General features: G+C 37.5%; 2 protein-coding genes across 2 annotated transcripts in view; both read right to left on the reverse strand.

Moving 5' to 3' along the window:
* The window catches only part of iqgap2 (IQ motif containing GTPase activating protein 2), a 44979-nt gene extending 40511 nt beyond the window's left edge, over positions 1-4468 (reverse strand). The window contains exons 1-2 of the mRNA XM_061729025.1: positions 4162-4468; positions 654-753 (exon numbers count right to left, since the gene is read on the reverse strand). Coding sequence (XP_061585009.1) covers positions 654-753; positions 4162-4207 — 146 coding nt within the window. The 5' untranslated portion in view covers positions 4208-4468. The remainder of the gene's footprint in view (positions 1-653; positions 754-4161) is intronic.
* Positions 4469-7179: 2711 nt separating this feature from the next.
* sv2ca (synaptic vesicle glycoprotein 2Ca) overlaps positions 7180-17066 on the reverse strand; it is a 36598-nt gene continuing 26711 nt past the window's right edge. Inside the window, exons 5-13 of the mRNA XM_061729026.1 lie at positions 14529-14662; positions 13415-13504; positions 12884-12994; positions 12681-12769; positions 12167-12331; positions 11914-12047; positions 10916-11122; positions 10619-10778; positions 7180-10480 (exon numbers count right to left, since the gene is read on the reverse strand). Of these exons, the coding sequence (XP_061585010.1) occupies positions 10297-10480; positions 10619-10778; positions 10916-11122; positions 11914-12047; positions 12167-12331; positions 12681-12769; positions 12884-12994; positions 13415-13504; positions 14529-14662 (1274 nt within the window). The 3' untranslated portion in view covers positions 7180-10296. The remainder of the gene's footprint in view (positions 10481-10618; positions 10779-10915; positions 11123-11913; positions 12048-12166; positions 12332-12680; positions 12770-12883; positions 12995-13414; positions 13505-14528; positions 14663-17066) is intronic.

Consider the following 17066-nt stretch of genomic DNA (forward strand, 5'->3'; position numbering starts at 1 on the left):
GTTAATGTGGCTTAATCAAACATGCTACACAGGTCAAAGGGCATATTCAGTTGTCAAACAATCTGTCATCAAAGGTATGTCAAACATAGCTGAAGTCCAACAAAAAGCCCAATTACTGAAATGCCATGAGAGGCTACAACATACTGAATTTTAGCATGAATTATTAATCTTGAGGAACAATCTCTATGCGACTAGTTGGGGAGTGGCACAAAAATCAGTGATAGAAGAGAAATTATCAAACTTCTGGTTCCTTCCTGTGCAGGAGGATGGTCTTATGAAGAAGACAGGAAGTGGTTTAGTTTAAAAGGACACCAAACCGGCACCTCAAAAATTCAGTTTAATGACGTCTTTGGGAGGGACTCACTTTGGAGGGAAAACAAATGCTTAATGTGTGTTTGTTAAGAGCGCTGCTCTTTCACCACGTCAGCACCTCCCTGATTTAATTATATTTTCAAAAAGGCTCGCAGGTCTGTAGCATTACTTAACATGCACACTGTTTCTGCGTTTAGTTATTACTGCTTTCAACAGTCTTACTCCTAAAGAAAGAGTTTGGACAAAAAGAACAATATGATGAAAGTTGGTTGTGTTGTGAGCATGTTCCAATAAGTTCCTCTTATTTGCTCCATCTTCCCCTTCGTCGCCTCCCACCTTACCGTTTGGCCTCCTCCAGATGACACAGATACTCGTAGGCGATGTTTTGCCTCCTCCTCTCATCCATCTCCTCAGCCGACAGCCTTTCATCATCCTGAATGGCTGGAAAAAGTAAACAGAGTCAAGCCCATGCCTTTGCTTTGACTTATTTGAGGCACTCTTGAATATGATGTTCTCTTGTCTGTCAATTAATTTCTATGAAGTTGGACAAGTTCTGAGATCTCAATACACATCATGCTTGTTCAATATTCAAGAGGTTAATATGATTAACATTTTAGATTGTTAACAAAGCACTGATAAAATAACACATTCTTTATGAAGCACAAGAGAATACCTTTTAACGATATGTACTCCTTTAGTAAAAGTATATGAAACACGGTGGTACCTCAACCAATGAAATACTGACACCAGCACTAAAGCATCTTTGTGACTGCTTGAATCGTCTGAATTCTGATACACTAATTTACAATCTTAGAGAGTAGAACAGAATACAACCGAATCACAAACACGGGGCAGATATTTCCTGCATATGTAGGTTTAAGTTACTAACAGCAACTATGGGGAATGTGCCAATGAACAAGAAACTGTTCAAAATGCCGCTGGTGTGGAGCTCAGCTAAACAGTGATTTCTGCTGAAAGTTGACCTATACCTGAAGCTTAATGAAATCCCCTCCCCGACACACCTTACCCCGACTCTAATCCAATCAAATCTCTTTATTTCTGGCGGAGTGAAAGGACGATCTCAGACCTAAGGTCTCAGTTTAGGAGCTGAACTTTCTCCTGCCGGACTAAAGGCTAGTGTTTGGGGCATCAATCTAACAAGCGCAGCTTTAAGGGGTTCATGATTTAAAAATGATGGATAAGGCTTGACGTGACAATCCACATCTTTTCTGGCGTTGTTCACAAGTGGTATGAGGTTGTGTCACCCAAATGGCTAATGGATCCATCCTACATAAACAAAGCCAAATAATATTCACTGATCACCCCCGCTGTTTTCTTTTGTTTTTTGCAAGAATGCATATTATTCCATTATAACTACAACATGGAGAATAATATTTTTTGGGAAACTAAAAAGGAAACTCTTGTCACTTTAGTATCTGTGTGGCTAACCTGAATCTTTTAAACCTCTCAAGTGCATTTGCTTAAATTCTGCTCATTCAGCCACCACCTGCAGAGACATCCGTTGGCCAAGTTTCAGTAGAAGCCTGACATGCAACAAATATGAAGATAGGCAAGGGCCAACCACACAACTGTCATACTGTAACACTTGACTGAAACCTTTTACACCGACATGGGAATGTCATATGGCAATCTAACCACAATTAAGCGCCCCAGCTGCGCATGCAAATGACATGGGTAAAATGAGAGGCCGCCCCAGCTCCTCCGGTGCAACCATTACACAAACTCCTCTGACTCATTGACACACTTCCTGGAAGAGGCTGTCTGCACTCTCACACTAGGCGTTATATTTAACTATCAGGATGGCTTTGTTGCTTTTGTGTCACTTGACCAGTGTTACAGTCTCTGTGATTTGGACCTCATGTTTGTTTAGCTGCAAGGGGGGTTCTCTATTGCAAGATTTTTTTTTGTAGGGTCAGATTTTCTAAAAAAAATAAATGATGACAGACTTTGGTTTTATGTTTCACTGGCAACTCCATCAGCTGTGGCTAATATAGCATTTTACAGAAGCAATAACAGAGGAGGCCTGCTTTTGCCCCACAATGATACTTGTGAGTTTAAACACAAAACAACCTTAGGTTAATTCAATGCTGTGACTGATTAAAGATAGGATTATGACAAACCAGCCAACAGTTTACAGGACTGTCTCAGAAAATTAGAATATTGTGATTTTCTGTAATGCAATTACAAAAAAACAAAAATGTCATACATTCTGGATTCATTACAAATCAACTGAAATATTGCAAGCCTTTTATTATTTTAATATTGCTGATCATGGCTTACAGCTTAAGAAAACTCAAATATCCTATCTCAAAAAATTAGAATATTCTGGGAATCTTAATCTTAAACTGTAAGCCATAATCAGCAATATTACAATAATAAAAGGCTTGCAATATTTCAGTTGATTTGTAATGAATCCAGAATGTATGACATTTTTGTTTTTGTAATTGCATTACAGAAAATAAAGAACTTTATCACAATAATTTTGAGACAGTCCTGTATACAACAATTTATTATAATTGTTTGGGGTTTTTTTGTGGATTATCAGTAGTATGAAAACAAAAATACAAAAAGCCTAAAGACGAGAGACGCCCTTCACTTGATTGGTTTTACCTTGTTGTACTTTGGCTCCATAGATAAAAGGCCTGTGACAGGATATCTACCCCCTCACGTGGGGAATAAAAAGCCCAGCTTTTTAGATGTACATGTGTCTGACTTTTACTCCCATATCAGTTTGCTTTCTTACATTCTTGACGAAGTCAGCCCTACATTTCTAAACAGCAGTGTAAATCTGAAGTTAATGTTTAACCATTGATAAAAAAGCCTCACATGCTGATGTGCTGTCAACCGTCAAAGTGACCGACACAACACCATGACAGCAGACTACACACCAGGGGCGTCAATTGGGTATGGCAAGGTATGGCAGCCGCCACACCTTGGCTTCAAGGGAAAATGTAAATGTTTGTTTTTTAAATACATTTATGGAATTACTATGTGTCTATTTGTATTGATTATTCTATTACTTAATACATATAGAATAACTACAAATGCAAATCAGAACAACATGATCGATTTCACTAGTTATTTTACACTGCAAAAACTCAAAATCTTAAGAATATTGGTCTTATTTCTAGTTAAAATGTCTAATTTTTAGTCAAAAAAATCTCGTTACATTTAAGACAAGACTCAAAAACAACAATTTTCACCTGTTTCAAGTAGATTTTCACTTAAAATAAGAGGAAAAATCTGCCAGTGGAACAAGATTTTTTTGCTTGTAATGAAAAGATAAATCTTGTCCCACTGGCAGATTTTTCTACTTATTTCAAGTGAAAATTTACTTGAAACAGGTCAAAATGGTCAAATAACAAGTTATTTTTCTGTTAATGACTCTTGTTTTAAGTGTAATGAGATTTTTTGACTAAAAATGAGACATTTTAACTAGAAATAAGACAAATATTCCTGGTAAGATTTTGAGTTTTTGCAGTGAGCGAGACTGCATTTGAAAAAGTTCCAGTTTTCTTGACCACACAGATAAGCTTCATAGCAGACTTCTGTGATGAGTATTTGCTGGACGTGTTGATTGATACTCTAGTTAAGTTCTGTGACTCAAAACCTTGCCATACCTTAGCTTCGACTGAATTGACGCCACTGCTACAAACCAAAAAGCTGAAAGGTTTTATTCTCCAGTTCCAAGTAGTTGCCTGTGCTTGAGTCTGCAGCAGCTGCTGCTGCAGGTGAGCCACCTGCTGCTCATCATCCCTGTGATGGCACCTGAACTCCAACACTTAATACTCTCCAGCTTTACAACCTCACACAAAAGGTGCTACTTACTTCCATAGCGTGGCTTCTGTAACGTCGCGGTTTCTTCATGATACATCCTGCCTCGTTTCCTCGACTTGTGAACTCGACTGAACTGGAAATAACTTTCAACCAGCGAGCTAAGGTTTCAGCCAGCCGCGCCTCTCTCGCAAAGTCTGTTGAATGTGAATAAAACAGCTGCCTCCTGGAGATGAGAGGTTAGGGGCAAAACAGGACAAAACTATGGACGAAAGTTTTATGAAAGTGCCAGCTGCGGCTTGCAGCAAACGTCCTCCATGGCGAGCGTTACTTTTGCTTGCCTCCTGAAGCGAGTGCGTCGGTCTGGTGTTGTCTTTACCTTCTCCGCAGCTCTCACAGGCGGTGATTGACTGACGGAGACATGTAGCGCCTCGCAGCGCCCTCTGGCGGTGAAAGGAGGTAATCACAGCCGCTCACTTATCATAGTCCATGGGCCAGATCAGATATCAGTGGGCTACCACTCAAGGTGACAAGACTTGCTTATCATTTTTTGAAAATATCCATGTCTGTATATGATATTTTGGTATGATAACCCTTCCTGAGTGGCAGCTGTATCATAGTTATCAGCTCACAGAGGTGGAAAAAGTACTGAAAAATTGTAATTGAGTAAAAGTATCTTTACTTTGCTTAAATCCTACTCAAAGTAAAAGTAAACGTACTCATCTAAAAATTTACTCGAGTAAAAGTACAAAAGTACTTCATTTAAAATGTAATTTGAGTAAAAGTTACTTTCAGTTATTTAATGCAAAAAAAGGATGAGTCACGAATCAAATCCAGCACAAGTTGTTTTAATCAACTTTGAGGCGTATTAAAGTTAAACATCCACACTTGTAAAAGCTCAGCTGAGCTCAGTAACATGATCCTTTTACTTCTGCAGAACAGGACAAAAAGGACAGTCACAACCTGTAAAACTGTTTTCAGTCATATTGTCCAACCGACAACACTAAGACCAGAATCAAAGTATTCAAACACAAAATAAAGTGCCCAACGCCCGCAGGATCCTGCTATTCACAATAAACCAAAATAAAATGCCCACAAGATTTTCACCATAAATGTTGTACTCAGTAACGTGAGGGGGTTCAAATGTAGCGAAGTAAAATACTTGGGTCAAAATGTACTTGAGTAAAAGTAAAAATTACATATTTCAAAAACTACTTAGAAAATTACAAATTACTCATAAAAAGTACTCAATTACAGTAACGTGAGTAAATGTAATTTGTTACTTTCCACCCCTGTCAGCTCATGAAATCACCCACCCCCTTCAGAAAATTACACTTTAGATGCTGCTGCATATCCTGGTTTAGATTCATGTACAGGATATCTGTCAATGTTTCACAATATTGTCTTCGGTATCATTTTAATGGGGACCTTTGAAGCATTCATTCAAGCTAAGATGTGAATCTTTCTGACCAACATAGAGGTCACTGCAGCTCTTTAAACTATAAAGAACACACATTTTTACACCATTTTCGCCTAAATGATATACTATCTTTTAGCCCTGTGTCATCTAGGAACAACAGAGACACAACATACAAAAACTGGAATACTCACAGGACCATAAGGATTCAGGAAATGTATAATATACCATACTATATCATTGTTGCAGGTCATTGTGAGCCTTAAACTAGAAGAGCCTCATTAGGCTCCTATGAAACTATAACAGCCACTACTAGGCTAATGTCACAAACTGGTCTTTATCATGCAAATATGGGACATAAAGGAGATAAGGAACCAGCTTAGTTTAATAAACATAATATTGTAAAGAAAATTAACATCGTTATTAATGGGAATATGTCAAGATCTGATTATAGTTGGGCTATCAAGTTCTGTGTGTACTTAGTCTGTACTAAGAAGGTTAACCAAGTACAGAATCATCACATAATGTCACTCAAACTATGATACAGCTGCCACTCAGGAAGGGTTCATACCAAAATATCATCTACAGATATGGATATTTTCAAAAATCATAAGCAAGTTTTGTCACCTTGAGTGGTACTGACCAGTGAAATTTTGGGCCCCTGCCCACGGACTAATCACTGGCTGATCAATCATTTAGCACTTCTGTTGGCCTTGTTTCTTGAAGTTTATAGAAATGTTTGTATGGATGAGTAGATGAACGAATAAAATGAAATATAATCTGAAAGTTACTTTATTTTACTCTCTGTGACTATGTGCAGTCAACTGAAACCTGACAGTACTGGTTTAGTTTCAGCATCCACATATCAAATAGGTTTGCACAATTTTTTTTCTGGCTTCAGTCATGCAGTACCTGGTCAAAGCCACTGTTTCTGGCCTGCTGGATTGGAGTCATTATGGAGCCAAGCCTGGTCAAATATTGCTTGACATCATTTAATTCCATCCCACTAAATTAAACACACACACACACACACACACACACACACACACACACACACACACACACACACATATATATATATATATATATATATATATATATATATATATATATATATATATATATATATATATATATATATATATATATATATATGCAGAGATGTTCTAGATTAAACCTGTGGAGAAGTTCTATTTTCTTTTTGGAAGTAAAGTTTCCAAATATGTCGAAACATTGTTGCAAGTATTGTTTTATCTGGGACTGTCTTTAAAATTGTACTCTCAGAGCCAACATTTCCCATTTCATTCCTTGGAAATCTTCACCGTCTGCTTTTTTTTCACAGAGGGTTGTAATCCTCCAATTTCAAAAATGTGTAACTCCCCCTTGCTTTTACTATCTTTTAACCAGAACATTATCTAAACTGTGATTAAAACATTTGTTAAATTGCTTATTTATTACTGAATAATACAATTAAAAGCGAAACCTTTAACATATTATTGGCTGTATTACTTAATCTATTGACTTTATCATTGTAGATGCTGTAGGATTACCACACTTTTGATATAAACTGAAACTTAAAATGAAATGACAAGATATTGGTACACCTTGTGTATTGAATAGCTGAATATTTTATTTTACAGGTAGAGCGGCCAGTGAGTGTACCCTTCTGACACGGACAGAAAACCTTGAAATCAATATTTGGGAATACCCCTTCCAACAAAATGAAACCACTGAATGTAATGTTGGAATGGAGCTGTGAGAGTTTGCAAATTTCCAAATGTTGGACACTTGATGGAAGTTTTAACTTGTTGTGAATTTTTCTTCAAGAAAATGATGGGCGAGTTAAAGACTTTGGGTCAGATTAATTAACAGTAGGGTCAATTAGCTCAATACTGAAATTTAGCCTCTAGGTGGCAGTATTACTTTACATTATATCACCTTAAAAATCAAAGGAATAGTACACTATTGTGTCATTTTTTTGGCACTTCCCAAGTGTTTCCAGTATTTCAGATGTACTCCAACCAGAGGTTTTACAGGTTAAAAAGCCTGTGAAATAAAAGCACGGCATTCTTTGCTAGAGAACATAACTTTAATTATATATGTTCAAAAGCAGCACAGTCTGCAATCTCTGTCTTTCCAGCATGTAATGCCATTCCCAGGATATCATTTGGCAAATATTTCTTCAGATATTTTCACACATATGGACACAGCTCTGTCATCCACTAATCCACTAACTGGCAGGTCCTTTACAATAATATTCACTTTAATGTTGACATACGATTGACTACCTCCATAAAATGATTGAACAGAACCAATAACAGTGATACATTCACATTTTTCCTCAACAAAAATCCGAATATTGCCATCATTTTCTTACATACATGCAATTTAGCCCACACACCCCAAACGCAGACACACACACACACACACACACACACACACACACAACAGTGTCAGGTGAAATCAAAAGACACACTAAGTTTCACAACAAAGATATAGGAGATGAAATCGCCTCTCTAACAAATCCGGATACATGTGACACAATCAAGGACCTTTAACACGTTTAACCCAGAATTTAATCAACATTAGCTTTGATATGTACATTATATTTACATTCATGCATCCATGTGGAGGCCTGCACACACACATTCAATTCCCTTAGTGTCTCACACACACATAAAAATACAGTACATATAAGCTATACACTAAATAATCAGACATACCTGGTGTTTTTCTCTTTTTGGCGTTTCTGCCACTTAGCTTTTAAAATATTATTAAGCAGATAGAGTACTTTTTTAATCTTATTTGCTGCCAACATTGCTGGGCATGAGTCAATGCTTTTCATTGAAAATCTGTATGTTGCACTTTTGATTTAGAAAATATTCAAATCAGCGGGTCAAAAAAATGACTAGCCAAAATCTGGTGAGTGATAGCACCACAATTATCACATATTTTCTTTTCAGCTTTTCAAAATAAAGGACAAGGTTAACGTTATGGGTGATTGATCCTTACACATTATACAGTTTAGTTTTTTTATGTTTTAAGCAGCCGTGAGTGAGATAGGTGAAGTACAGGGGCAAAAACCACATCTTCACCTCAGTCACAGATACCACAAATACTGAATACTGCCAGAGGCCAGGGGCGAATACAGAAAATACAGTCCACGTGCATAAATTAAACAACACTTAGAGCAACTGCACACTTATAATTGATCTACCTGAACAATCAATCCAAGTGTTATGAAATTGTGAAAAAAAATTATTATGCCTTTTTTCCCCCCTATTTTCTATTTTCTCACCATCATTGTAACTCAAACAGCGTGCATTGAGGTCTCAGTGTTGAAAAAAAAGATAAAATTACTCTTCCAATATTTGTCACATATTCAACAGTATCTTATTGCAACTTTTTTTTTACTCTCAGTGAGTCACAACAAAAACAGACCTCAAATAACTAATAAAAAGCATTTACATTTGCCTCACAACTACAAATGTGGTAATTAAATAAACTTAATTTGAGATGAGTTAACTTGAGTTATTTTAAGCAACAGGAAGAAATAGGAAGAGGGATCTTGCTCATATATACAAAACATATATCAAAACATTTTGATAATTAGATATTTTTCCCATACTGTATACTGTATATTTTCTCTTTAATCCCTGTTCAGTTTATATCTGCTCTTTAAACCTTTGGACAGCACGTGAAAATGGCAGACTGTTCCAGTTAAGGAGAGGCACATTAAACAAAAAGGCCATTCAATATTTTTTGTCCTTTTTTTCTTTCTTTTTTCTAAGGAAGCAGCAGGAAACATCACCGCCATAAGCAGGATTCAACGTAAAATTAAAGAAGAAGCGCTCATCCTGGAGCCTTTTGAACAACATCACAACACACGAAAGGAAACATGGGATACTGACACTTTGGGCAAAAGAAGCATTCATTATTCCATCTTTAGCAGTAACACAAAAGGAAGTGACGTTAACATCATCAGATTTAACATTAAATACAATTATTAGTACAAGAAAATACTTTTTTTCTTTCTATCAATATGGCCTTTATGATTCATGTTTGGATGGGTAATGCAAAGAGCTTGGTTTCACATTTAAATTATAGATTTTAAAACGTTGCAGATGTCTTAACAAATGTCATGTATCGAAATACTCCATCATGTCTACAGTATGATGTAAATTTGGAGTTTAAAATGTATGGGTACTCATGAATAACACATGGTATTAATTTAAACACTTTCTATGTATTTCTGTGTCGTGACAATTAGCACACGTCCGTGTTCTGTGTACAGGTCTTGTGGGTAAGCCAGCTGTCAATGAGTCCACTCTGTCTGATCATGTATTCCCTGCGTTGTCACACAGCAGGTTGGATGTGCTCATTACAGCTTGTTTTTCTGTTTTCTCCCCATCTGGCTTGTCTTAATAAGACTAAATCAATATTAAAAAGCTTGAGCTTTGACCATGTGTTGTCTCCATTCAAGGTTATGACTGAAACCGGAGGGTGATATAAGCGATCCAACCAAAGTTTCAGCATCCAAACCTGGGCAAATATTCATCTTAATCACGAGAAACCTCCAGAAAAATAAAAGAGAAGGAAACCCTACATAGTGTGAGAGGGTGGGTTGTTATTTTACTTCACCCAAGGCATAGTAATGAAATGTGAATGAAAGTGGTGAGAAAAAAAAAAAAAAAAAAACCAAGCCACTTGCATTCCTTACTCCAAAGCTCTACAGGTTATCTCCATCGTTTTCAGGTTATACCCCACAGGTGTTACATGAGGACATTCGCCCGGGTGTCAGGCAACCGGAGTCCGACCAGGCCTCCTCCAACAAGCACCGATGAGGCCAAGAGGATGGGGATGGCCTTTGTTATGCCAACAAGAGAGCCAAAGATCAGGTTTCCCAGGACTGCAGCAAGCTTACACAGAGCATTGCAGAAGCCAAAGCCTGTTCCCCTGGTGAAAGAAACGTCACAGAGAATATATGAAATTTAAAAAAAAAACAAAAAAGAGCAAGAAATGTTTGACAAGAATCTATCTGAAATGTGGGCTTATCCAGAAACAGTGCTATGTCAGTAATGATTTGTTGCGCACCTCCGGACAGTAGGGAAGGACTCCGTGGTGACCACATCCAGCGAGTTCCAAGCGGAGATGCTCAGGCCGTTGTAGAGGCACAACATAAAAATCATCATGGACTCACTGGTGCCAAACCACAGGAAGAAACAGCTGATGCCCGAAAGGACCATGGATCCGCCTGGTGGACAAAATACAGCTCATGTTACAACTGTCGTTCATGCTCTGCGATGGATGTCACATCCATATTGTGAATCATTTAACTTTTGAAGTTATTTCCTGTTCCCTTTTAAATTCTCACTGTCCCCTCTTTCTTACCTAACATAGACAGACGACCGATTTTATCCATGAGAAGAGCAGATACAATGTTGCCGGGTAAAACAGCCAGAGTACCCAGGAAGTTGATGAAGTAAACCCAGTAGGCACTGTAGTCATCATCAAATTTCATCTGGCATCCTATCTTGTTGTGGGTGAAAGTGCTGTTGATCACCTCTGTGCCTTCTATTAACTTTGACTCATCGATGTCTTCCCATATGATAGAGAAACAAAAGAAAATTGAAAATATAATTATATACACATTAAATGTGAAAGCAGAAATTAAGACATCACTGTGGCTTTTTCATCCACTATTTTCATTATTCAAATTACAAATTAATTAAGTATCCCAATGGTTTTGGAAAGACACTTGTACAGATTTTAGCATTTTAAATACCGTATTTTCTGGACTATACTGGACTGAATATAAGCCGCATCAGCTCTATTTTTAAAAAAACAAATAAAAAAAGATATATAAGCCGCACCCGTATATAAGCCGCATCCGCTCTATTTAGAAAAAAAGATATGCAAGCCGCAGATATTTATGTTGTTAGATTAGATATATACTAAAAAAAAAAAAAAAAAAAAAAAAAAAAAAAAAAAAGATATATACTACATGTACAGAAGGATTTTGAGCTGTAAATGATGTACATGTTTGTACCTAAATAGATCCTTTCCTAACAGTGTCTTTTAACACGGCAGCAACTTTGCTGATTAAAACGGGACAGACCCAAGAGAAAATAACCGGTATTTATTTATCTATTTATCTGTTTGAAATCTGCTTCTACTTCTATCTGCTAAAGAAGAAGTAGCGTATTCTTCTTTGCATTTATTTTGTCTTAGTTTTTATTCTAATTCCGGTTAGCACTCCCCCTAGCGGTGGAAGAAAAATCCACAGAATAGCCGCACCTTTGTATAAGCCGCATGGTTGAAAACCTATGAAAAAAGTAGCGGCTTATAGTCCAGAAAATACGGTACTTGTGTACTACTGTATGTCTCACCTGTATTGTAGAAGAATGCATCGATGAATGTACAGTTCTTGAAGGAGGTGCCCACTGATGTCACATCATTAAATTGGCAGTTTCGAAAGGTGGAGTCAATAAAGGTGACGGACTTCAGCTTCATACTGATGAATCTGAGAAAAAACCATTATGTTGTGCTTACTTAAACAGACTGTGATTAACAATTTAGACATAACGGTTTTCTGTAAGTCTTTGCATCCATTCATGCCGCAGGTAAATAGACTCCTCTTACTGATCATTGATGAAAAGGCTATTTCTGTGGATCTGGTTCTCCAGAGTGAAGTTAAAGGTAAAGCCTTCGATACGTTCGTTATTGTGCAACTGCACTTTGGAGGCATATTCGTCCGCCTGCAGATGTTTGATGACATCAGGGAACCAGACGGACAGTCCATAATACCTGCAGTCACAAAGGGACAGTGACATCAAGATATCATTTACTGCACAGCACGGGATATAAGGATGGATAGAAAGGCACAGTGGAAGGCTGAGAGACACCAGTTAGTTTTAGTTTTTTTATTTTCCCTTATCTTTGGCTCCCTCTCCCATATCTCTGCACCCACCAGTGGAACATTATTGATCGACGGACTGTGATTGATTTTGAGACCACGCAACTTGTACACAGCAGAGAGATCAACATGACAGAAATGCAATGTGGCCATATGCCAGACTCCCTGGGGCTATTATCTGCCCAAAGACATTTGTCTGGTTTTTCTATGACGAAAAAATGTCATCTGAAAGAATCTCACCCGAATGAAAGTGTGAACCACACTATGGCTAGTTGCGTTGTGCTTTCTCGCATGGGGTAGTTGAAGCACTTCATAAGATTCTGATAGATCTGAAATGAGACATATTACATGTGGAATTGAGACTACGAAGAAAAACCCTACAAAAAACCCTCAAAAGAATAAAATGGTCATGTTTTTAATTTAATAAAAAGACAGAAATTTACCCCATGTATTTCAGCCTTTATCCTAAAGAAAACCTTAGAAACTGGGTTTCCAGATTCTGCTCCAATTTCAACCAATTCATCCAGTTGTCTGGGAGTTTTGATCCTGTTCACCTGTTCAATTAGAAAAAGCAAACATTACAATGATATTCATGGTGGAAAAAGTTTTAACAATCCTCCTTTGCTACCATTTTTTACATTTATTGCATTGCTATGTAATATTTTCACTTTAGTCCTCAAAACTGAAGGCCAAATTACACGTGAAATGTTGGATATCATGTTTCATGTACAGCAGCGCAGTACGCGTGCAATTCCTGAAACAAGTGTCAACTAAGCAGCTTTCCCAAAGTGCAGCTCAGGAAGCAAATAAGCCTGAATGACACAAAACAGCTTTCAGTCCCATCATAATTCAGACATGATCCTGCATAGTGAAAGCATTAAAACCTGTCCCAGCGGTGGCTGAAAAGCCTCTTTTCTTTCTTAAGCATCAGGAAAACCCAGCCAAGACTGTGCATTGCAGAAACAAACACTCACAGTGAAGACTTTCTCTGGCTGCCCACGCGCTCTCATGTTGGTGTCATGGATCTGTTTGAGGATCATCCAGGCTTCATCATGTTTCCCAACCTGACAGGAGGGAAAGAAAGAGTGAGAGGGAGAAGATGAGATGCATTTATGGGACCAGTCTTGGAGCAACAGCTCGACATCCACAATTACTGTGCATTAAAGCAGTCCTTTGATTTCTCCATGATGAGACTCGCAACAATGGTGACTCATTTTAAATCAGCCTGCATCAGCCAATGTACTGTCACAGATCTCATTACATCTGTTTTCCAAACACATAGTTTTGCATTGCTCACACTGTTTTGGGATGAATAAACATCCGCGCTCTTAGTTTGTGTGACAGCTGTTGAATGTATGAATAAATAAATAAATGAATAAGAGAAGGAAGTTGCGGACAACCATACGCCATGACATCGTAGATACCGCCGATGCATTAGATGCAAGTGAAACCTAGCTTAGATGTCACCATCACAGAAGTGGCAATATGTGAAGTTCATTAAATGACCACAAGGGGCAGGCTCAAAAAGTGAGTGAATCTCTATTAAAATGTCCAAGTTTACACCACAGAAAAACATATTTACAACTTGGTATATATTTAAAAAAAAAAAAGGTTTTTTGGGGGGTATCCATGACCAGATTGCACATCCATGACAACTACAGGCCACATGGGCAGAGTTATTGCTTGCTTTTTTAGGTATATAAAAACACAAATTTAAGCAAGATCGGAGCATAGCCTTTGTGAATGACAACTGTATTGCAGTCTATAGTTTTAAGCGCTAAATATCATCACTTTAGCTTCTTAGCACTACAAACTTTCAGTGAACCTGACTTCTGGGACGTGAATAAAGACTTAAAAGAGAATTATTATTCTAGTTTTAAACTTAATATCACTTGTCGTGCTATTATTTTCCCATTTTCCCATTTTTTGATTAAATAGAGTTGCCAAGAAACTGCTCCTACCAATATGTATTCAAACCAACTTTTTTAGAAAACGTGTGGGTGACGTCACATAGAGTTTTTTTCCAGTTCTTTTTATACAGTTTATGGGTCAGTATACTGCTAATAATTGTAAGGAATTGCTGCTTACCTCAAGGTAGAACCTGGGACTCTCTGGCATGAACGTTAGTGCTACCACCGCGGACACACACGGCAGCGCACAAACAACAACAAACACTCTCCAGCTGTGGAACTGGTATGCTGAACCCATACTGAAGCTCCAACCTGGAAACAAAAACAAACTGGGCCAATCAAGGTCAGTGCTTTTTTTTATGGAAATTACCTATTTCCTGATAGTTTTGGATACTTTGTCCCTGAAGCAATCCTGAAAAAAAAGATAAATGTTAACAATACTGGTCAAAAGTTTTAGAACGCCCCAATTTTTCAAGTTTGTTATTCAAATGTATGGATTGTCTCATTGTAATTATTATTAATTATTATGAAATTAAAGTTTTGGTTCAGGGTGCCTCTCACTCTGTACAAGTCACCGACCCTGGATCCAGCAAATCAGGCCCAGACCATCACACCTCCTCCTCCATTGTTGACTGTTGATGTCACACACTGATGTATAATTCTAAAATGAACATAATTTTTCCGTTTCGGGTAACGTTACCTTTTACTTAACTTCCAGCTGTTCAGTACTTAACTTACTTTGTACCATTTGAAGCTATTCATTGGATCTAAACAGCTTGAATTTCAATTTAAAAAAAAGTTAAACTTGTGGTGTTTTAAAACTTATGACCGGTAGAACATCATTTTCTGTTAATGAAAATCAATGCATAGCTTTCTGGTTGTAATTTATATTACAATACATTTTCAGTATACATGTGCTTTAGGGTTGAATCATTCTCATGATACCCTCTGATGCCAGCAGCTTTAGGTAATTTTCAACTTACAAGGGAATTATAAAAGCAAATATGTTTCCTTCATAGGAATTGAAACTATACATTAAAGAGGTGGTAACAAAATGACATCACATACGAGTGGGGGGATTCATACTTAACTGAAATGTTAAGTATGAACGGTGAAAGCACAAAGAGTGCAAATTAAAGATTTTAGGACAGGGATGTGCACATGGAAGGGTTATATGATTGTGTAGGAATAGAATCGAATGTTTTCTGCCAAGTAATATTTTGTTGCACCTGATTTCAGCCTACAGTCAGTCTTCTAGACTCATTAATTATTGTAGAATGCACAAACACGCACGCACACACATACGGATTGCACAAACATCATACTGACATGTCACACTCTTACCCACAGATACCAAAGTAATTATATAAACACACATTTATACATCTTGAATTTTCATTTTCCTGTGGCTAAGCATATTTATTTTCAACATTTTTGAGTTAAACAGTCTCAAGAAAAAGGGTTGGGTGGGGCATGAAACACTTCTGTCTCATCACGATACATAGATACAAGAAGAAGTGTATTCATGGTTTTTACTTTGTCACAGGTACATTTGCCAAACACATTTTGTGCAAAGTGAGATTAAATTCAGTAAAATAATGTTAAGAATGTGAAACTGCATTGTGTTTTCAAACATGGGAATATTTACTGCATTTTTTTGTATGGAATCATTTTTAACAGAAACTAACAGAACATTTACGGCAAAGATGGAGTTGTAAATGAATAATCCTTAGGGAATGTTGACTTCTGTGCGTGACTTCTTTTTCTAAATTTTTTGCACATGATGCACAGAAACGAGCTGGTGTGTTTGTCGTGACCTCCCACGTCTCTTCACAGATCGTGCCTCATGGAGATACGGCTCCAAAGGGAATATAGCACCATTATCCATCAACAGGCGTAGGAGGGGAGCCACAGGGTGGGGAGGGGGTTAATGCTAATGGTTTTGCCAGAAAACGGCTGCTTCAAATTAATCTCACAGCATTTTAAAATCCAGCTTTGATAGCTGCTAAAAAAAAATATTTTGAAAGGTTGTGGGCATCCGTCAGAAATGTGAAAATTCCTCATTTTAGGGGGACAAAAAATGTAAATATAATAGGAGAGAACATTTTATAGCATAGCTCAAAGACAATCATTCTTTATTTCACTGTTATACAGCTATTATTCTACTTATTGTTCATTTATAGTTATTTAAAATACAGAATACTTTACTAACAGACTGGTCACTTAAAGAATAATATTCAATGACAGTGTTAAGTTTGGTTTTTCACTCTACTTTTACTCTCAGCGTCTTATTTTCCAGCAAGAATAATCATTTTCTTATTGATGATGTCTACGTATATCTTGTGTGAATTCCCACTCCCACTCTGAGACCCTATTTATTTCCCTGTGTGTGTGAGAGGAGGGTGTGTGTGTGAGGAGTGACCCAGACACACAGAGAATTAAAGCGAGGGAGATTGGGAGTTGTTCAGCAGTGACTGGCTTTTCTACAGAAATGTAGCATTTCTTCCTGCCCCTGAGGGTTAGTGTTTCCCTTGTACTGATGGAAATCTCATTACAGGGATTGTGCTCATAATTGACTGAGTGCATGGAGACTGAGTCCGCCAGCCCAGGTGGATGGAGGGATGGATGGATGGGTGAATGGATGGATGGATTATTAATCGACCAGTCGATCACATTGATTGATGAAGTGAAGACTGACTGGACTTGAGAAGTTGCT

This window comes from Cololabis saira, chromosome 9 (genome assembly GCF_033807715.1).
Source record: "Cololabis saira isolate AMF1-May2022 chromosome 9, fColSai1.1, whole genome shotgun sequence".
In the NCBI taxonomy this organism is placed as follows: Eukaryota; Metazoa; Chordata; class Actinopteri; order Beloniformes; family Belonidae; genus Cololabis; species Cololabis saira.